This window comes from Marmota monax, unplaced genomic scaffold (assembly GCF_021218885.2).
Source record: "Marmota monax isolate L192 unplaced genomic scaffold, Marmota_monax_Labrador192_F-V1.1 WCK01_AAM20220418_F8-fsc00174, whole genome shotgun sequence".
Classification (NCBI taxonomy): domain Eukaryota; kingdom Metazoa; phylum Chordata; class Mammalia; order Rodentia; family Sciuridae; genus Marmota; species Marmota monax.
Genome location: NW_026694860.1, coordinates 2600289 through 2623091, shown reverse-complemented (window position 1 = coordinate 2623091; position 22803 = coordinate 2600289). Strand labels below are relative to the sequence as shown.

The 22803-nt window shown below is 35.0% G+C and overlaps 1 protein-coding gene across 3 annotated transcripts; it reads left to right on the top strand.

The window, feature by feature from the left end:
* The first annotated feature begins 317 nt into the window (after positions 1-317).
* On the top strand, positions 318-22782 carry Zup1 (zinc finger containing ubiquitin peptidase 1). Of its 3 annotated transcripts, XR_009225127.1 has the most exons (11): positions 318-618; positions 2470-3044; positions 9455-9565; positions 12443-12564; positions 14057-14225; positions 16432-16620; positions 16911-17076; positions 18456-18607; positions 19720-19940; positions 21422-21543; positions 22663-22782. XR_009225127.1 is itself a non-coding variant. In XM_046426436.2 (10 exons), exons 2-10 carry the CDS (start codon positions 2483-2485, stop codon positions 21467-21469), a joined length of 1740 nt encoding a protein of 579 aa, XP_046282392.1. In that variant the 5' UTR covers positions 318-618; positions 2470-2482; the 3' UTR covers positions 21470-21666. The 3 variants fall into 3 exon arrangements, 2 of the variants coding, with proteins under 2 accessions (XP_046282392.1, XP_046282393.1); XM_046426436.2 differs by lacking the exon at positions 22663-22782 and having other exon boundaries at positions 21422-21666; XM_046426437.2 differs by lacking the exon at positions 22663-22782 and having other exon boundaries at positions 318-622; positions 21422-21666.
* Positions 22783-22803: the final 21 nt, after the last annotated feature.

The following is a 22803-nucleotide window of genomic DNA, read 5'->3' as shown; positions in this document are numbered from 1 at the left end:
TCTTAGTTATTCTCCAAAACTGTGGTACACATTTTTTAGCTTGACACCTACACAGACCGTTTATTGATACTAGACTAGAGGACTACTCTAGACAATGAGTAAGTTAGGCTCCTATTTGCTTTAAGACCCACCCAATATATTTGCTCAAATGTGGTATTAAAACCCTTAGAGTCTTAGTTCTCTTCTTAGTGGATCAGGTGTTCAAATCTTAATGACAGGATCAAATCTGCTAAAGATGCAAAAAATCCAAAAACGAAACAGAAAACAAACAAAAAATCTCCATAGCCTACAACTCCCAGAATGCACTGCAACGCAGACCGGCGCGGAGCAGGGCACACTGGGATTCCTTCCGTCCCGGGCAATGAGGAATTGTTTTCTTTTTTTTTTTTCCTTGAATGCAGTTTTGGGGCTAGGATTTTGGGGTGTCGCTGATTATTTCTCGGCTGTGAGTGTTTGGTATTTGAAGATTTGGAGAGTCTGGCCGTAGTCTTTCAGGCCGGGAGAGGTAGTGGACTCCCCGCGCTGGCTCCTCTGCCGGCGGGACCGACGGCCGGACTGCAGCGCCGGACCCGAAGAGGAAGCCGAGTGGAGCGCAGTGTGGCACTTGCTGGACCTCGGGTCGGTAAGAACTGACGGCCCCCGTTCTGATTCCTCCGGCTTCAAGTTGTGACCCAGTTAGGGTCTGGATCGGTTTCGTGTTCTAGCTCGGGACCTTGGCGCAGAACTTGGACAGACTCCGCCTTGCGCAAATCCTGCCCCACCCCCTCCCTGACCTGGCACCTTGCCCCGCCCCCAGCCTGACCTGGTACCCTGGGAGACTCCTGCCACTGGCCTTCAGTCTCTCACTTCTGAGCCTTGTCACATCAAGTGTATCCGGTGCCATGTCCTAGCCGCTAGAATAAACTCTAATGTGGTGTTCCTAGCACTAGGGAACCAAGAGAACTTCCTTCTAAAATCAGAGACTTGTTTTCACTTGCATGTAGAGAAATGAGGAAAAGGAGGACAGGGTAGGGAGGCCTGTAAATATATTTAAATGAAGGAAATAATGTCCTTATTTTTCTTTTCCTGTTTGTTATAGAATAGTTCTAAGCTGAACAATGGTCTGTAGTAGCAGGATGGTGGCCGTGATTGTTTACAAATTACTTATTAACACTACCTGATTCGTAGTCAGTACTTTATTACTTCATAAAATCCAAAAGTAACTGTTAATACAACCCGTTTTACAGACCGAACCTCAAAGAGATGACACCACTTAATGGTGAAACCCGAAACTGTAAGACAGTTTTCTAGACTTGGAAATAAGTTTCTATTAGAACTTCTTGGCTTTTCTCCTTTGGGTTGAATACAGGCTGTGGAGCATGACCAGGTTAGCATTTTGGCTTCCACCTTTTCCTGGCTACCTTGTCCTATTGTGGGTTTCTTTATGTGTAAAAAGATATTAAATAATACTTCAATTAGTGTGATATATCTAAAGTTGTTGAAATGCCATTAAGATATGTTTAGTTCTCCTTCCCATTATAACCTACCTTAAAGTTCTATATTTAGGTCAATCATTCAATAAATAGGTGACTTCCCCTCCCTCCTCCTTGCAAGCCCTCTGCCACTGGGCTAAATCCACAGCCCCTAGGTTACTTCTCTTTGTTGTCTTTTACCTGACTTGTTTTACCTGGAAATTAAATTTATTTTTAATTGAAATTTTTTGTTGTTGTTGTTTATGCTGAGGCTTCACACATGCTAGGCAAAGGCTCTACTACTGAGCCTTTCCCCCAGACAATTTCTTAAACATATTTTTTTCTACTGCCTTGGACCAGATATACCTTTTGAAATATTTTATTTTTAAAATTATTTGTTTTCATTGTTATTACCTTTGACAGCTTGAAACAGAGTACGTATTGAACATCTCCTATCTGAAGTGCTTGGGTCTGGAAATGTTGTAGATTTGGGATTTTTTTAGGATTTTGGACTACTTACAAATGCATAATGAGATTGATATCTTGAGGAAGGAACCCAAATCTAACCATAAAATTCATTTTTGTTTCATGTGTACCTTTGTTTATGTTTCATAAACAACTTATATATATATGTATATATATAATATATATATACATATATATATATATACAGTCTGAAAGGAAACAACTTATATACCTAGTCTGAAAGTTTTTAATGTGCTTGTATTTTAATTGCCACCCATCCTTTGAGGTCAGGTGCAGAATTTTCAACTGAGGCAACATGTCAATGCTCAGAGTTTTCAATTGTGTAGGATTTGGGGTTTTGGAATTAGGGATGCTCAACCTGTAAAGAAATTTTGATTGAGATGTCAATAAGTTTGTGTATTGTATAAATTGAAAATTTCATCATAATAATACAGCACTGACTACCAGAGAATTGTCCTAAATCATTTTATGAAAGGCATTTTTTTTCAACTCCTACTTTGACACTAAAGTAATATTATGTTCTTTATTCTAGCTACTGTCATACCATGCTTTCCTGTGACATTTGTGGTGAAACAGTAACCTCAGAACCGGATATGAAGGCTCACCTGCTAGTTGTTCACATGGAAAATGAAGTTATATGTCCTTTTTGCAAGTTGTCAGGTGTAAATTATGATGAAATGTGTTTTCATATTGAAACTGCTCATTTTGAGCAGAATACACTAGAGGAAAGAAACTTTGAGAGGATAGATACAATGCAGAATGGAACTTCAAATAACAAGGACAACAGTCTACAGAGTACAGTGGGAGTTAATTCAAGTATTCATTCAGCTTGTGCATCTGATCATCCAAAAGGTTCAGCTCAAAGCTTGCCTGAGGATGATACTTTAAAACGTAAAGAAGTTTATTCAGAGAACTTAAGTGAATCTAGAAAATTCCAGAAAAGTAGGGGAAAACAGTCTGGCTTATCTGAAATAAAAGAACCAATTTATGAAACAATGTATAGTCCTCCTGAATGTCCATTTTGTGGAAAAATAGAGGAATGTGGTCAAGATATGGAAACTCATGTGAAAACAAAGCATGCCAGTCTTTTAGACACTCCATTAGAAGGTAAAGTGTTCATTTTATTATAAATTATTATAAGTAACAGTAGTCTCAGTTTAATATGAAGGGTCTTAAAGTTGGTTTGTGAGATGACTACTTTTAAAACAATCAAGTTTATGTGTATAAAATTATGTGTATTGCCATTATTGCAATGCAAAAATACAGTTATGAAAAAGGATTTTGATGCAGATTTATATATAACGTTCCATTGAGATTAGTTTTGGAACTTGTGTTTTACTTCCCCCAGCCCATTGGCATCTAGACTGTCTTAGATTCTGATTTTGTATTAATTTCTTCTTTGACTACATTATCATCAGGGAATACATTATGATATCAGCTCTTTTGAAGTTTTTGAGGCTTATTTTGTGGCTCATGTTTCATGGGTGGTTGAGGAAAAAAGTATATTCTGCTTTCTTGGGTAGAGGATACTTACTATACATGTTACTTAAGATCCTATTGTTTGTGTTTAGATTATCTGTTTTCTTGCTGATTTCCTGTCTAGTATTGTCTACCAAATTTTTGAGAAGGAATTGTTGAAATCCACATTTATAATTGTAAATTTGCTTATTTTTCCTTTCAGCTCTGTCAGGTTTTACTTATGTATTTTGAGGCTTTATCATTGGTGCATATATAGTTAGGATCTTTTGTCTTTTTTCCCCATATATTTTTATTGATGCATTATAGTTGTACATACTGATTTATGCGTTTTTCTTAGTGTCAAGCTTTAAGATTTCTTTGTGTATTTGGATACAGGTCCTTTATATATATTTTGCGATTATTTCTCCCAGTGTGATGCTTTTAATTTTAATAGTTTGTTTTTCACAGAAGGAAGTGTTAAGCAGAACTTAACATTTGTTTATAACTCATGCTTGTGGTGCTATATCTAACAACACAATGCCAGTTTCTAAATGTTTTAGAGTTTTTGCATTTTACAGTTAGATTGCTGATCCATTTGAATTAGTTTTGTAAATGGCATAGTCAGTGTCTAGATTCTCTTTTATGCGTTCCCTAATTGTCAGTGAAATTAATATCTTTTTCACATATATATTTTAATTTCCTCTATTACAAGGTACATGTTACATTTTTTGTATACTTTTCAATTGAGTTAAGTGCATTCTCCAACTGTTGTTATATTCTTGTCCAATTATCTGTTGTCTTTTTTAGTTGTTTTTAAAATATATTTTCAGTACTAGTTCTTTACTGCAGCTGTATTCAATAGGCTATTGGTTATGATTTAATTTTGCTCAGAATTTAACTTTTATTTATGTACACTTTACATGTATTGTCTAAAAACATGCTCTGGACTTGAGTTTGTAAATGTATTCTCTATATTTTCTCCTAAAACTCTTAATTCTTTGTTCTTTTTTCCCACCTTTTTAAAACTTCATCTGGATTGTGTATGTAGGTATCAAGTGTACTGTATATGTTGTGAGAATTTAAGATCTAAGTTTTGAGTTTTTCCTTTTATAGAAACCAGGTTTAACACTGATTTTATCTTGTCTTTTTTATTAAATTTTCATATATGTATGGCTCAGTATCTGTTCTTTTAGTGCTATTTTATTTATTTGCTTAACTGTTATGACCTCACTTTCTCACTGTTTTCATAACTATGGCTTTATAACATGTTATTGATATCAGATAAGATAGTTCTTCTCTTTCTTTCCATTATTAATGTAGACATTCTCATTACTTTTGAATTTTAGAATCTTTTTGTCAGATTCTTTGAAAATTCTGTTGAAATATTTGAAATTATATCAAAGTACATTTCCACATGAATTTAAGTCATCTTATATCCCTTAATAAAGTTTTTTGTTTGTTTTTTTATTGCATATTTGTGCTAGCTTTATCCTGTAGTTCAATTTCCTTTGCTTTTGTAAACTGGAGTTTTTCTCTTATATAATTAACTCTTGCCCATTTATAGAAGCACCATCAGTTTCTAAGATATCTAGTCTTGTTCAAATCTTACTAATTTTGATAGTTGTCTGTTGATTCCTGCCAGTGTTCTAAGTAAATGCTTTTATTATCTACTAATGAAAGAATTAAGGACTGGGACAAGGACCCCACTGATGATAAGTGCCTGATACTACTCTGTTGTATACTGTTTCCTACAGGTTTCTCAGCAAGCTAGTGCCAAGTTTGTTTTATGGTAGCCTTATGAGTTTGAATGTGTAGTTGAGTGAAAAACAAGCTGATTGTCATTAAAGGTACAAAAATTGCAAAATTAGGTAGTTGGATTTAACTAATATTCAGGTACAATAAAAGAAACAAGGGAGTTTGATGTTGGTTTAAAGGAGCAATAGTCATGGAGGCATGGAATCTAGGCTGAAAAATAAAAAGTCATGGAGGCATGGAATCTAGGCTGAAAAATAAAAAGTCAAGAGAGAGGTGACGAGTGATAAAAACATAGGGCCTGCATGTAACTTCTTTTTAGCAGTTTTAATTAAGCCAAAGACTTTAGACTGGTAGAACTAAAAAAGAAAAAAAAAAAAAGGTGGGAGGATGAGAGGAGAAATATTTAGAATAGAGATTTCAAAGGTGGGTCAGTTATTGGAGATACAAATGAAGTGTCTATTCTTATTAATCAATGGCTCAGTCAGGGTAAAGAAAAAGATTATTCGGAATGAAGGTAAAGAACCATTCCTATGGATATTGAAGTTGCTAAGAATAATCACAATATAGGGGCTAGAAAAAGATGATTGTCATTCAAGGGCTGAAATCTAAAAGACATGTCTAAAATTTTAGAAAATATTAACTACTAAGAAGGGGTTTGGAATTCTATATTCTAGTGACACAAGTTAGTGAAAGATGGAGATTTTGAAGAAACAAGGAAGAAAACTGGTTTGAAAATAATGAAAGGGAACAAAAGAGACACTGTTTCTACTTCTGGGACCCTGAATTGTGAAAGAAAAATTGCTTATGTGTGTGTTCAGGAACTGTCAGGGAAATGAACCAACTAGATTTCAGTTAATGCAAGAAGGTAAAATGAATATTCAGAGAAAAATTGTGGATATAAGAGGCTGACTGATGACAATGTGATTTCTGGAGGGTATAATAGGAAACTTTGAGGGAATAAAAATGATAATAGTTCAGTAAAATGAGTGGATGTACTAAGGATGGTTAAAGCCTTAAGGCACAGCCTCTGACTAATTTGAATGGATTGTTAGAATAGTGACAGAGGTATTATCAGTCCTGGATGGCCAATGACAGCTAAGCCGTGGGACATGGACTTTTAGTGGTTTAGTATACAGGGATATGAAGTGTAGTGCTTGCACATTGAGGAAAATTGATGATGAGTTCAAACCAGAAGAAATGGAGAGATTGGCTTGCCATAGTGAGTGTGATGCCCAAAAAATGAGCAAAAGCTTCCTTTGGGCATTGGTTCTGAGACATTTTATCATAGAGAACTGACTGAAAGAAAGATTTTTTTTATGTCCTAGCTACAACCTTTTTAATGTCCTTTATGGAAACTGTATACTTTTATTTCTTAGTGCTATTTTGGAGAATATTTTCAAAGATTGACTTTCCTCCTGTTAAACATACTTATATTAGATTTTTGCTCTGTAGATGACTTTTATCTCCATTTCTTCACAGATGATTTCTTGAATTTGTGGATTTCCAAATTGTTTTTCATGGCATTTGTGTTAGTGACCTTTTCATCACCGAGACCAAAGTACCTGATCAACAGCTTAAAGAAGGGAAAGTTTATTTTTCCTTACAGTTTCAGAGATCTTAGTCCATAAACAGCCGACTCCATTGTTTTACACTCTTGAGGCAGAACATCATGTCCAAAGGGCATGGCAGAGGAAAACCACTAACCTATGGCAGCAAGGAAGAAGACAGAGAGAGACTCACCCCACAGGGAAGATGTACCCTTCTTTCTAGGGTATAACCACAGTGTCACACCTCTTAATAGTGCCCCACCTACCTAGAGTTACCATGCAGTTCATTCAAAATAGGATGGACTAATTAGGCTATAGCTCTCACAGTCCAATCATTTCACCTATGGACATTACAGCATTAACACAAGCTTTTGGTGGACACCACATATCCAGCCTATAACATTACTCCCCTGGACTCCAAAAGCTTATGACCATCTCACAATGCAAAATATATTTAGTTTATCTCCAAGAAGTCCGTAGTCTTTACAGTTCCAGCATTGCCCCAAAGTCCAAGTCCAGAGTCTCATCTGAGACTCAAAGTAAACTCTTGGTTATGAGCCCCTGTAAAAATCAAAAGAAAGTTACATATATTGAATATACAGTGACACAGTAAATATTCTCATTCCAAAAGGCATAGAAAGGAATATGGACAAACCAGAATGCAAACCCAACCAGGCAAATATCCCAGAACTCCTGGCATAGCATAGGACCATGACAATGTAATGTGCTCTTCAAAGGCAGTCTTGCCTCTTTGACCTTTGGGTTTTTTAGTGACCATAGTCTCTCTTTTAGCCTGGAAGTCACCTCAACTGCAGCTTTTCTCTGCAGATAAAAGCATCTCTTAATTCTCAGGGTCTCTATAATGGTTTTGGCTTCACCTTCAGACTTTCACATTATCATCCCCAGGGGCAGTCCATGAGATACCCTACTACACTTTGCCTGGCTCCCAGGTGGTTGAACACAGTGCAGCAACTTCCTAGCCCCCCCCCCCCATTTTTTCTTTTGTTTTTGTGCAAAGTAATTAGCATCTCAGTGGTTGTAATTTCTATAAGCATCACACCTTCTTTGGCCCCAGTTTTACATGCACTTTTCTAGCTGAACTGCAAGTTTAAAAAATCATTTAACTCTGCTTTCTGCTTCCAATTTTCACAGTAAACTGGGCTAAAAGTTGTCAGCAATATCCATGTCGTGGCCTGAATGTGGTGCTGCCTTGAAATTTTCTGTGGACATTACAGTATTAATTAGGCTGACACCTTTAAATTCAGTCTTGCTCAAAGTGTCAGGACATGGCAAGATGTAGACAAGTTCTTTGCCAGATTATAATATGAATGATTTCTAGTCTAGTTCCCAAAAGAGTCCTCACTTTTCTTTGAAATCTCATGGACATAGTCTACATTCCTATGGGCATTCTGGTGGTGTTAGCTCCTATCAGAATTAGTCATTAAGCTCTGCTTACAAATTCTAAGGCTTCTCTCTTCAGCCCGCATCTCTAAACTTTTCCAAATTCCTTCTGCAAACCAGCTCCAAAGGCTTTTAAATCACATTTTCTGGGGAGTCAACAGCAAAAGCCCCACTTCTTGATATCAATATCTGTGTGTGTTAGCTTTTTACTGTCTACTTAAATATCTGACAGGAATAACATAGAGGAGGGAGTTTATATTGAATTTCAGTTTCAGAGGTCTCAGATGGCTGATTCCATTGAGCTGGGCCTAACAGGAGGCAGAACATCATGGCCAAAGAGGATGGCAGAGAAAGTCTGCTCACTCATGACAAGCAGGAAGGGAGCAGGGGTAAGGAGCCACAAAGAAGATGAACTCTTCAAGGATCACCTCCTCTAGCAACATCCTACCAGCCTATAGTTACTGACTAGTCCATTCAAATTAGGATGGACTAATTAGGCTATGGCTCTCACCATTCATTCATTTCCCTTCTGAACATTTCTGCATTATCTCGGGAGCTTTTGGGGGACACCTCATATCCAAACCTTAATAACGTTGGACCTATGAATATATTTTGTAATTCACATTTAATTATTCAACTTAATGAGGGTTTTCCCTCATGTGATCCCCTCCCCATAAAGCAGCTTCATGATTCTTTCACCTTGGTATTTCACAATCACCACTTTCAAACCAGGCCTTATATTTATGGATTGCCTAGTGATTTCTTTCTATATATACACAAATACATTTCCTCTTTTGTGCCCATTATCCTCTAGGTCTGAGTCTTACAGAGGTACTTCTTCTACATCTCTTCTGGGCAAGCTAGACCTATCTATCTCCAGTGCTGTCAGGTGGATCCTTTTCTTTAATCTCCTCCAAAGTAGACAGTATGATCCCTTTTCCCAGCCTTCTGCTGGATGCTTGAGTTCAGCATCTCACCTTTTGGTGCTGAGAATTTATCCCCAAATTCCATGTCTAGACTGGCCCTACTTTAAGCTTTGGTTTTCCTTTCCATGTTTCTTCTTTTGATTAAAGATCTTAGAGCTAATTACTATTTTTCTTTTTTTTTGGAGTGATAAAAGATTTGTACTATGCTCAGTTCTTCATCTTGACCCTGCGAGTGGAAAAATAACTTTTAAATCCAATTACAAATGGTTTTTATTTATATAATGAGAGTAGTAGGGAATAGACTTAGACATGTTTAACCTAACCACAAAGTGCTTTTATTTATATGGTTAGTAAGTGGTATATAGTCTTTAACATGGAATGAAAAATCTTGAAGTTTTAAAAAGGAAACTGGATTATGTCTCTCATACAGACTGTGTTCAGCCATTCTATGACTGCCCTATGTGTGGGCTCATTTGTACAAATTACGATATTCTCCAGGAACACGTTGACCTGCATTTAGAAGAAAGCAGCATTCGACAAGGTATGTTTATGTGCTAACGATAAAAATGTCTTGATTTAATTTCTGCCTCCTGGGACACATCTAATTTTCATATTAGTTATATGGGGTGAGGGGAAATCATAAATATTTAAAAATAAATTTGTTCCTTTAAATAATTTTTATTTATCTGTAACTTTTTCCTTAGAAATATGTCACAAAATGTTGTAAAGGATGAATGAACCATGGTGACCAACATCCAAACTAGGGTTGTGCATCCTGGATTTTGCTCAGGGCCAACAATATTTAGAAGGTGCAGACATTTGAGAGAATGAATATTAAACTTTGTTATTTAGAAAGTGTTTCATTTACAAGCATTCTTTTATCAGCTAGAAATAATAAACTTAGCATTTGGCCACCAGAAATTGTCAACTAGGAAGCTGCCATGTGGCACATAATAATTTTCAACATGTTTATGAACTGCGTAACCTGAAAGTCATTTTCAGTACATTTACAGCTGCTCACCCCAGCTTCTAAAATTATTTAGTGGTTAATAATGACTCTATAAAAGTTTTCTTCTGTTCTCTGTCACTTTTAATTGTGACATTAAGTAATTATTATGGTGCCTTAGACATGAAGGTATCTTATATAAGTTTCTCAAACCTGCTGAAGGAAAACATAAAGTAGACCCTAAAAGAAATCAATTGTATTCTACTCTATTTCTGTTTCTAAAGGATTATAGATAATTCCCAGTAATGGGAAGATTTCTTAGTAACCAGTATCATGAGCCTAGTACCAGAATCAATGATTTCCATGCACAGCAAAATCTGTTCAGTCAGCCCAGCCCCTAGTGCAAGTTAGTTGAGTATAGATAGAATAGTCTTCTATTCTGATGGTTCTATAACACTTATTTCAGTTGGTGATCTATATTCCCTTAGACAAGATTGTAAGGGAATACTGGGGAAAAAATACCCTTTTGAAGTTGACTATCTGGTAATTCTTACTGTGTTTATGATAGGCTTTCACGTATATTATGTAAGCCTGTTGTGGGTAATAAAGATATGATTCAAGCAAATCACTGTATCTTTTGTTAAGGTAGACTAAAAATTAATCACCAAGTGCATATTCCAAGAATGGAAAGAGGAACCAAATAGGAAGATATAGCAGTGGCTGAGAGGTTTGAAAAGAAAGATTTTTTCAGCTACATAATTAAACCATCAAGTTGGGAGATGGTAACTTATCTGGATTGAGGAATGCACAGACAAGTGGTGAAGCTTTTCTTCTGGTGTGTCTGTGAGAATATTTCCAGAGGAGATCGGCATGTGTCAATGAATTGAGTGGGGAACACCTGCCTTCTAAGTGGGCAAGCACCATCTAATTGACCACGGGCCTGGATGGACCAGGAAAGCTGAAGAAGGGGAATTTTCTGCCTTTTTCTTCTTCATTGGAGCCAGTTGTCCATCTGCTGCCCTTGTTCATCAAATTTCAGATTTGCACCAGTGGCCTTTCTAGAGTTCTTGAGCCTTTGGCCTTGAACTTGACCTTGCACCCTTAGTCTCCCAGGTTTGATGGTGGGTTACTTGGCTTTCCGTCACTGTGACAAAATACCTAATAAAGTCAACTTAAAGGAGGAAAGATTTATTTTGGCTCATAGTGTTAGATGTTCCAGTTTATGGTCACTTGGCTTTATTGTTCAGATGAGGCAGAACATCATAGTGGGGAGCACAAGGTAAAGGAGAACTGCTCACCTCCTGGCTGCCAGGAAGTGGAAAGAAAGAAAGCATGAAAGGAAGGGCCAGAGACAAAAACATACCCTTCAAAGACCCACCTCCATTGACCTCCTTCCTGTTCCAACTGGGACATGCTCTACCTCCAAATATCACAACTAATATTACCAAGTCTTTAGCCCATGGCCTTTGGGGAACATTTCAGATCTGAACCATAACAGGTGGCCTCTTGGCTTCTTAGACTGAGCCACACTACTGGATTTTCTAGTTTTCCAGATTACAGACTATTGTGGAACTTTTCAGTTTCTGTGATCATGTGATTAATCCTGTAATCAATCCCTTCATGTACACATACACATACATATTCTCATTCTGTCTGTCTCCCTTTCCCTCCCTCCCCTCTCGGTTACATTTCTCTCAAGAACCCTGACTAAAAACATGGGTCAAGGTGACAAGGTACTGGCTCCAAGGCATCTGAAGGAAACTAGGAGAGAGGAAGGCAGGGCAAGATGTTGAAAAGTTATATCATTTGTTTGAGGCCAAACTGTAAGTCATTATTTAGCACTTATACTTTGAAAATGTAAATTTTTATGCTCTTTATTACTGCCTCTCTCCCTATCCTTACTATTTCTTTGAAAAAGCAATCTGCCTTGTTTATGTTAAGGAGCATTAATGAAGAGTATTACTTCTTTAAATTTTGGCTTCCTCAGTAGATAATAACCTACTTCATAAGGTTGTCATAAAGATAATGAAAAACATCTGTTATAGCTTAAACAGTCAATGAATATTAGGTATTGATGAAATAGAGGTTATTTCCTTAGCAAAAGCAGTTCTGAGTTCTGCCAGAATTGTACTCCATGGTTCAATATCACAGTCATGAATAAATGACAAACAATATCAGTAACTTTTAAAAAAATACTTAATTGATAGTAAGCTTTGATTTGGGCAGTTTTATTATTTATTTTATTTTATTTTTTTGGGGGGGGGGTACTGGAGATTGAACTCAAGGGCAGTTGACCACTGAGCCACATCCTCAGCCCTATATTGTATTTTAATATAATGAGACCCTGTCTCACTGAGTTGCTTAGTTCCTCACTTTTGCTGAGGCTAGCTTTGAACTCGTAATCCTCCTGCCATAGCCTTCCGAGCTGCCAGTTATTTTATTCTTAACACTATTTTACTAAATATCTAATAGGCGTGGATAGAGTCCAGTGTTCTGGTGATCTAGAATTGGCTCACCAACTTCAACAAGAAGAAGACAGTAAGAGGAGATCTGAAGAATCAAGACAAGAAATGGAAGAATTTCAGAAACTTCAGGTACAAAGATTAATAACAATTATAATATTTTGATTTGGTAGAGTTCTTATTTCTAAAATATGCTTTCAACACTTTATTCTATTATTTTTGCCCTTATTAAAAACATTTTTGGGGTTGGGATTGTGGCTCAGTGGTAGAGCGCTTGCCCAGCATGTGGGAGGCACTGGGTTCAATTCTCAGCACCACAATTTTCTTTCCAGATTAAAAAAAAAAAAAAAATGGAAATAGAGTGATTGAGTAATTTGCCCAGAGTTAGACAGTTATTAGGCGGTAAAGTCTTGATTCAAACCTGTGTAGGTCAATAGAGAAATTATGAGACTTGAGACTTAGAATTTAAATACTTGTATAAATACTTAGACATGAATGGTAACTTAGAAAAAATGCCTCTTGAGTTCTAGATTTTTTTATAGGTTGCAATTTTAGGCATTTAGAAAGAACCATTTGTAATACAAAGTGCAGTTTAATGATATTGAAACTGTGTTTACCTTAGGTGAATTTAATATTTGTTGAGCTAGACTGTTACATTTTTAATGGATTTATATTTTTCTTTCTTTTTTTTTTTTTTAAATTTTTTATTGTGGATTTATATTTTTCATATTTTTTTTTAATTTCTAATTTGTGAACCATAGTGTTATTTGGGCTAATAATGCTCACAGTTTTTTTTCCTATGTATTATAGAATAATGTATAAATAATAAGTGTTTATAATCAAATAGTTTTGAAAGTATTCAATTAAACCAGCTTGACTACACCTCTTAAAGCCTTTAATATACCAGTATGCATTATGAATATCATTTTCCCAGATTTGTTGACCTCTTGTCTTTTTTCTGCAATATCTCACGCATGGCTATTTTTCCATGAAATGTGCTTTGGAAAAATCTAATTTCAGATTTTGTTTCTACTAGTGATTGATTTATTCACAAAACATTTTTCCACCAGGATTTGGAGGAGGAAAGAAAATGGCTTTTCCTAAGTCTTTTGGGGATAATATAAAATGCAAAATGCCTTTTCAACATTATCAGTACAAAAAACTTCCAGTATTTATGGAGGTTTCTTATATAACTACTATGTAACATTATTGGGAGAATGAGTTATTGATTAAGTAGATCTTTGCGGATCAGCTTGGCAGCAAATTAAAAGAACTGACAAATTTTCTTGAAAACGTCAGTAGTGTGTTCAGAACTCTTCTGCCTTTTACAGTATCTTTAGAAGGACAGGACCCTCTGTTTTCCCTACTATAAGGAAACAAAGTGTTTGTTTATGGAGAATGGCCGTAGTAGTCGTTTAATAATTAAGTTGAAAATTTCATGTGTGTGCGCATGCGCACAGTTGTGCTCTATAGTTCTCATAAAAATCTTTAAGTTGATTTATGTAAAAAACCTGTAAACCAGAATGTTTTGATATACATTTCCAAATAAATAAAACTGGCAAGTTTCCATCTCATTAATGTACAGGAACATAAAAATTATGCCCTTTGTTTTTATGTTCAATAGCGACAATACGGTTTAGATAATTCTGGAGGATACAAACAACAGCAATTACGAAACATGGAGATTGAAGTAAATAAGGGTAGGATGCTTCCATCTGAATTTCACAGAAGAAGAGCTGAAATGATGGAATCGCTAGCTCTTGGTACTGATGATGGAAAAACAAAAACTCCTGGTGGGTACTTTTACATCAAAATCATAGTTTTAATATTGCATATACCACTGAGGTAATAAAATCATTTAATTTTGTTTGATTTTCACAATCCAAGGTTTATATGGTATGAGGTGAGAGTAAGTTCAAATAGTGTGCTAATCATCTAGTAGACTAATGCTAATAGAAACCTAGTAGGAGCCATATACAGAGTTAAATATTTCAGAGCCACATTAAAAAAAAGTAAAAAGACACAGGTAAAATTATAGAAGCCCAGGTTCCTAGACCTGCAGTGGGGTTATGGCCTGACAAACCAATTGTAAGTTGAAAATATCTTACGTTGAAAATGCATTTTATACACCTAAGTTGCCGAACATCATAGCTTAGCAATACAGTACCCTGTAGGATGTCAGTAGTTTATCTTTGTAATGTCATGACTGACTATGAACTGTAGCTTACAGCTGTTACCCAGCATCTGGAGAGAATATCTTACTCCACATCCACAGCTCAGGGAAAGACCAAAATTTAAAGTACACTATGTAAAATTCAAAGTGTACTATGGTAGTCAAAAAGTTGTGTTGCACCACCATAATTCTATCATTTTAAGAGTTTAAACCCAGTGTATCAAAAATATTATTGTAACATGCAATCAATATTAAGAACTATTAATGAGATATTTAACATTCTTTTTACATTCTTTTGAATCCAGTATGTGTTTTTTATTTTATAGCACACCTGTATTAGAAGAGCCACATTTCAAATGCTTAGTAGTCACATGTAGCTATTAGCTAGTCTATGTTCAGTACATTTTTTTGGATTCTAAAAGTTTTTTATACATTACGTCACTTACCTTGAAACAAACATCCTCTTGTGTATTGTTACATATTCTGCATGAGATTATTTAGCTTAGGTTAAATAATTTTCTGAAGGCAAGGTTATATAGTTGTTATTGGCCCAGCCAGTATTCATAATCAGGTCAGCCTTATTCCAAAGCATGTCCTTCTCCTGATAAGTGGTTATTTAAATTGCTTTTTTGTATATATGTTAGGGTAGTAAAAAAATTTATATAAAAATGTATTTATATGAACTATTCCCCTCAGTGTTTTTTTTTTTTTTTTTAATCTGAATGTTTTGTCACATTCTTTAACATTTTTAAAGCTGTTAACTCTTTCATTGTATTTTAAATCCTGGTGCACCCCCTCACTGATTTTAATTCCTACTCCCAACAAAAGGAATCATTATCATTAAATATATACATCCCCATAAATATTACATACTATTTTTACATGCATTTAATCTTCATAATAATGGGATATAAAATGTATGCTCCAAATTGCTTTACTCAAGTATATTGATTCTTATAGCTGTACTCCATTAATTTTAGCTGCAGTATAATATTCCTTATATGAATTCTATACCACTTAAACCTTTGATCTACCTTCTTAAAGACAAAAGTCCATCTTCTTTTAGGATATCCATCATTCAAATAAAAAGCATTTGGCTATTGTTGTTTTGGTGCCCCATGTTATAAGAAAGTATGGGGAAAAAAACAAGAAAGTATGCGCTATGTAAGTAAGATATCCATGCCTATAAACTTTATAGAGTCCTTATAGTATGTAGAATATATGCACAGAACTGTAGTATTCTGTGACAAAATGTGACTAGTACCTAGAGGGCACAAAAAATAAATGCAGTGATTATTCAGAAAAACAAGACAGAAAAAGGATCCTTGAGAACAGTACCATTTGATCCTTGAAGGATCTGTGTGATTCTAAACACAAGGAGAATATACTGAAATAAAGGTAAATTTAAGGATTGCTTGCAGTAGGCTTCATGTACCATCAACTAATACTATTTTGTAGGTTATAGAGAGGTATTGTTTTTGATTGGGAGCAAATTGTTGAGAACTGAATGGTATCCAACAGTATATATTATAAAATGAAGAGGCAAGGAAAGCTTTCACACAATGGTTCTACTTTTATGTGTTGAGTCCTGCAGATGTGGAGGTATGAAATATAAACAACTTTAGTTCAGTGTAACAAATAATTTTCTAGTGTCAGGAAACTTGGATTGTAGTAATAAGCAAGGTCATGAGCTAAAGTTGTAGCCGTAAGAAGATAAAGAAAGAGATGGAATGGTTCGGATTTAGCTATGTAGTTTGAGGATGGGGTTGGTATAGAGCCATATAATGGTGGAAACAAATCCTTCTGCATCTTCTCTCTTTTCTTAGGAATTATTGAAGCCCTTCATAGATATTATCAGAATGCTGCCACAGATGTGAGGCATGTGTGGCTTTCTTCGGCAGTGGATCACTTTCATTCATCTTTAGGAGACAAAGGTTGGGGTTGTGGTTACAGAAATTTCCAAATGCTACTTTCATCATTATTACAAAATGATGCCTATGATGAATGCTTGAAAGGTATGAAAATACTGAACTCTGAGCTTGTCTCTGATATAATACACATATGAAATGGAGTGAATTAAAATGTAACATACATAATTAATAGCTTTAACAAAGTAGTGCTTTAGTGGATATTACATAAGAAACTTGAAATCTGATTGGAGGGAGAGAATTATGTAGTGGATATTAGGAATAACTGTCTTAAAATCCATATTGTGGACTCCTTCACAGTATATGACATACTGCCAAGTGATATTGTTCAGTACTTTATTAACTGTCATGTACTTTATTTGCTAAAATAATTTTAGGTATGTCAGTTCCTTGCATTCCAAAAATTCAGTCTATGATTGAAGATGCATGGAAGGAAGGTTTTGATCCTCATGGGGCCTCTCAACTTAATAACAAGTTACAGGGAACAAAGGCCTGGATTGGAGCATGTGAAGTATATACACTCCTGACCTCCCTGAGGGTAAAGTATGTACCTGAAAATTTCAGTTTAATGCCATTGCTATATCTTTTAGTTTTTTTGGTAGTTTGTTTTTTGTTTTGTTTTTTCCCAAAATTTTGTTTTTATCCAAGAGATATATATATAGGTAGGGAAAACCAGCACCATATTTCAGGTCTCATGCTCTCTGTATTCTCAAGTCCAATTTTTCACAGGCAATTTTTACTCCCATTGTTTTTAAATAACATGCATTTGTAGCTGTTTCTTGGTTTATCAGTTGTAGACAGTATCCATTGCTTTTTTAAAAATTGTTCTACCTGCTCACCCTCAGTCTAACATGACTTAGTCGGTTTCTATTAAAGACAGAGTTTACATTATAATTGCATAAATATTGCTGATTGCTGATTTTCTTCCCTTCCTGAAAAGATTTCTGAAATTTTTCTTAATCATTGCCTTTCGTTTTCCCTTTTACTATTTGAGTTAAATATTCCTTTTTATTAATATATTCTGAATTTCTGTTTAAATGTCTTCTTCTGTATAAAATTATACTCTGTAGGGTACTATTCACTATTTTAAATCTAAACATGAAATCAGACTGCTGACCCTAAAGCACTGTTCCTACATCTAAACAGTTTATCCAGAAGTTTATTTGAGCACCCGAAACTCAGTAATTAGTTGCAAGTTCTTAGCATTAAATTTAATGTGACAGAGGTTAGCAACCAGTACAATTTGGCTATTTTGGAAATTTATTGCCTAGAGAGACAAGAACAGGCTGTCTTGTGCTGTGGTTTGAAGTGATATTCTGTTAATGCTTTGGGTTATACTTGATCTTTGTAAAATAGTTGTTGAATATTATAACCAGTATTTACTCAAGGGTGACTTTTCTTGAAGGAGGCACACCACCATTAACTGGTGCCAAGTAGGAGATAGATAAAAGGACAGATGTGGGTTCACACACAGGTTCCTGTGATCTTTACGTATATTCTTGTCTGTTATTAGAATTTGAGAAAATTAAAAGTATTCTGTATATTTTTAGTGTATACAAATGGCTATTGAGGAAGTAAAATCAGAAGTCAGCTTTAAACTGATCATCAGGGTTAAAGAATTTAGAATAAAAACTGTGTCCTGATTATGTGTTGATTACTTATAAATCAAGCATGATACTCATTTACTATTCAAGGAGATTTTATATGTCAGCAAATATTGTAACCTTTAGGTCAGACATAAATCTTGTTGTGAATAGTTATTTAAATAATTGTTTCTTCCACAAAGATAATAAATTTCCAGTTAAATAATAAAAATTTATCATCTTCTTTCTTCCTTCCTAGAAAGAATTAGCAGATCTAAAAATTTTTTTGTATTTGATAATTACATCAGTGAAAGTCCATTTTGTCAATTTTTTTATTAGGTGCCGTATTATTGATTTTCACAAGTCAACTGGTCCTTCAGGTACACACCCTCGTTTATTTGAATGGATCCTGAACTATTATTCTTCAGAGAGGGAAGGGAATTCCAAGGTAGTATGGACATCTAAACCTCCTATCTATCTCCAGCATCAAGGTTAGTATGACTCATAAAACAATGTTCTTTGGAAGACAATACATTGTCTATGACTTTTGGACAATTTAAGTTTCCGATAATAGGGAGGAGGGGGAATATTGTGACAACACTCTCGTTTTCAGAGCTACTGGGTCATTACAGTACAGTTTTGGGTAACGAAGGATCATATTCCTGGCATTTTAAGGGTCTTTTGAACTCATCATTTCTTGGGTTTTGTTTCTTTCCTTTCTTTTTTCTTTTTGTTGTTATTGTTGTTGTTGTTTGGTATCATTGATAGAAACCAAGGCCTGGTGCATGCTAAGCAAGTACTCTACCACTGAGCCATATCCTCAGCTCCTCATTTTCTTTGCTTCACTCTTCTTTGATTGTTCATCACTTAAGTCACTTAAGTGAAGCATTTTCTGGCCCCACCTTATTTAAAACTGCAACTCCTTTTCTCAACTACCCTCTACTGGTATTTCCTTCACTTCTTTACCTTGTTTACAGTGTCTATTATTATGTAAGGCATTTTTGTCAGTTTTGTTTGCTGTTATGTTCTTTGCTGCTGAAGTAGTGCCTGGCATAGAGATACTTGATCAAGTTTGTTAAATGGATGATTTGAATTGACAGAATAAAGAGACATAATCATTGATTAGGAATACAAACCATAGGAGATTAAGCCCTCCCCATTGATATCTAGTATATATAAATTTACTTCTGTTTCTCTTTAGGAACTATATTTTTGTTCTGGGAAAGTCAATTTCAAGCCATTTTATTTAAGATAATTTGATTAAAGAAGAGGGAAAGAAAAGGGAATCAAAAGACTAGGAAAGGGAAAGGAAAATTGGTGGAGTGGAAGCAGAATTTTTTTGTAATGAAGCCTTTAGAAAACTAAAATTGAACAAAAAAAAAACCCCTAAAGAACAAGCAAGTTGAACTAATTACTTTGTGCATTAGGAGAGGTCTCAGGTATAGACACGTTAATGACTGACCGTATTTATATTCTAAACACACACATATATGTCCATACAATATTCATATATACAGAGAACAGGAATATATATACATTAATATCTGTGTGTGTATAGCAGAAGGTGGATGTGACATATATTGGTTACTTTATATTTTAATAGGTCATAGTCGGACAATTGTTGGAATTGAAGAGAGAAAAAACAGAACATTATGTTTATTGATATTTGATCCTGGATGTCCTTCTCGAGAAATGCAGAAACTATTACAGCAAGACATAGAGGCTAGCAGTCTCAAGCAACTTCGGAAATTTGTGGGAAATTTAAAGCATAAGCAGTACCAGATAGTGGCAGTAGAGGGTACTCTTTCTTCAGAGGAGAAAGTTGTAAGTATGATGCTTGAATGGGCAAAACTTTAAAATTTCTAGTTAAAATTAGTATTATCCCTTTGTATCTCCTAACATCTCATTCTGTTTCATTAAGTAGACAAAGCATTTGTTTCTATATCACTGAGTTTCTGGAATGGATATCTTTTAAACTTTGTTGTTGTTGTAGATAAACATACAGTATCCTTATTTATTTTTATGTGGTGCTGAGGATTGAACCCAGTGCCCCACACATGCAAGGCATGTGCTCCACCAACTGCGCTATAGCCCCAGTCCCTCTTTTAAACGTAAAAGCAACTTTCAATTGCTTTATACAGCTTCATAAAAATATTTAATTTCATAATATTTAGCTTAACTTTTAATATATGAGTTATGAACATAACAATAAATATAGTAAAAATATATCTTAATCTGTAGACCTAACTCATAGTGGTTTTATAATTCTTCTTTAATAAAATATGACTTGCAGGATTCCTGAGGCTCTGCTTTATGCACTTGAGCTTGTTGTTGATACACAGTTCTAGAATTTAGACGTGCCGCTTGCTTTTATACCTCATATTTAAGTGATGTGTGATGTGTTACAGAAAAAATTTCTAGAAATGGAAAAACCTGCATGCATTATGAACTGAAGCTAAATTATAGCACATCAAATTTAGAAAATGCGTAGGCCCCAAAATGTTAAGAAAGGTGCTCCTATTTGAGTACTTTACGTTGTTTTACTTCACTTTAAAGGCAAAGGAGACAGAGAACTATAGAAGAACATAACTCCCTTGTATTTCCTATTTTACTATATTTGTATATGCATATATATATATATATGCATATACGTATATGTATGTGTGTGTGTATATATATATATATATATATATGTATATATATATATATATACACACATATATGTTTATTTTTACTGGGGGTTGAACTCATGGGGCTCAACCACCAAGCTACAACCCTAACCCTTTGTATTTTTTATTTTGAGACAAGGTCTCACTAAGTTGCCTGGGGTATCATTGAATTTGTGCTCCTTCTTCCTCAGTCTCCCAAGTAGCTGGAATTACAGACCTATACTAGTTTTCATCTACCCCTGGTAGAGGGAGATGGTTTTCTTAAAGTTTCTTCGTTCTATAACTCCCTATTGCTCTCCTGTTTTGTTGTTCTCTTCCCCTCTCCCCATCCTGTTTTTTCCGCTGTGAGCCAGTACTTTTACCTTTAACTCATTATGCCTTAAATAATTACATTTTCTTTTTATTTCATTCTCTTTTGTCTTTATTTTGAATGTTCTTTAATTCCTTTATGGCTTGGCTTTTTTAAAAACTGTTGATTATTAATTTTATAAGTTCGAGGCTGGAATTTTCCTTTAGGAATTTTCATTACTTGAAAAAGATTCAGATTTTATTTTTATCTTAGAATAATACTTAATATATAATATAATTAGTTAATTTCTAGCTTACAATTAATACATTTTAAAATTCCCTTTCAAGGCCAGGAGACAAGCTTCTCAAGTCTTCACAGCAGAGAAGATTCCTTGAAGAATTGAGTATTTTAATGATTGTGGAATTATACTTCGTTTTCCTAATTCAGATATTGAACTCCTTAATAAAATGTAAGAATCTGAATTCTCTAAGCACTCAACATATAATTTAATTTCTAAAATGCCTTTATTAAATTATACCTGTAGTACTTTCTTATTTAGTAATTATTTCAATAAAATGTCTCGTTTGCATTATGAGTTTTGTTTTTCTTATGTATGTTTCAGAAATCTACTTTGTATTATCGTTATAAGCTAATATGTATTAGGTCTTTACTTCTGTTAGGTGCTCTTAGTATTTGAATCTGTTAATTAGTTAGTCTTCAGAATAGTTCTTTGAGACAGTACTATTATCATGCCCACAAGGAAGCTGAAGCTCAGAGAGGTTAGTAGTTTGCCCAAGAAAATTATCGTGATCCAAGATATAAACACAGGTTGTCTCCAAGTCCTGTGTTTAATGTGTCCTATAGGAAAGGGACTTCCAAATTCTGGTTGAATGTCTTGTATGATTCCAAGCAAGAATGCTGCATTGGTCAACATCAGCAGAAGGGAATTATCAAGAGATTATCACAAGTTCTCAGAATCCATGGTTAACTAGAGAACTGGGCTGGAATCAGTCAATTGAAGGCTAACATGGTGAAATTTATAGCAGGAACAATCTGGTGAGGAGCCGCAGTATATTGTCTGATTCTAGACAGGACTGATTTGATTGACAGGAGACTATCTAACAGGACAGAGGTCCTCAGAACGAAATGAAGGTGGATGAAGAAATGGAGATTAAGCAGCAACAACAACAATGCAAATGTGTACCATACAATGAACAGAAATCTACTGAATAAAGATTTATGAATCTTAGGTATTCCAGCAAAGACTGAAATTTGTGCTCTAACAATGAAATAGTATTGACTAATTAATTAGAGAATTCTGGAGCCACCCTTTCTAATGTTCTGTCCTGCAGACTAGTAACCAGTTTTCTATTTTACATCCTCTTGCAATTGTCCTGGTTCATGCCACCATTTTTTCTAACCAAGGTAATCTGATAACCTCCTAGTTTCCCTGTATGCATTTTTTATTATTTGTTTTCCAAACTGAAGCTAAAGTGTTCTAAAATACAAATGAGTTATATGACTTTCTAGTTTAATCCTCCCCATTGTTCATGGGTAAAAATCCATCCTTTCTACCCTCTGGCCTCAGCTTACCTCTCCAGGTTCCTCTTTCATCCCTTCAAGGCAAGTTCACTCAGACTCAAGACTATTGCCAAAATCCAGCTCTTTCTGCCTAGAACCCTTCGCCCACACTGCTCTACCTGGTGGCTCTTAAAGGTACTTCTTAATC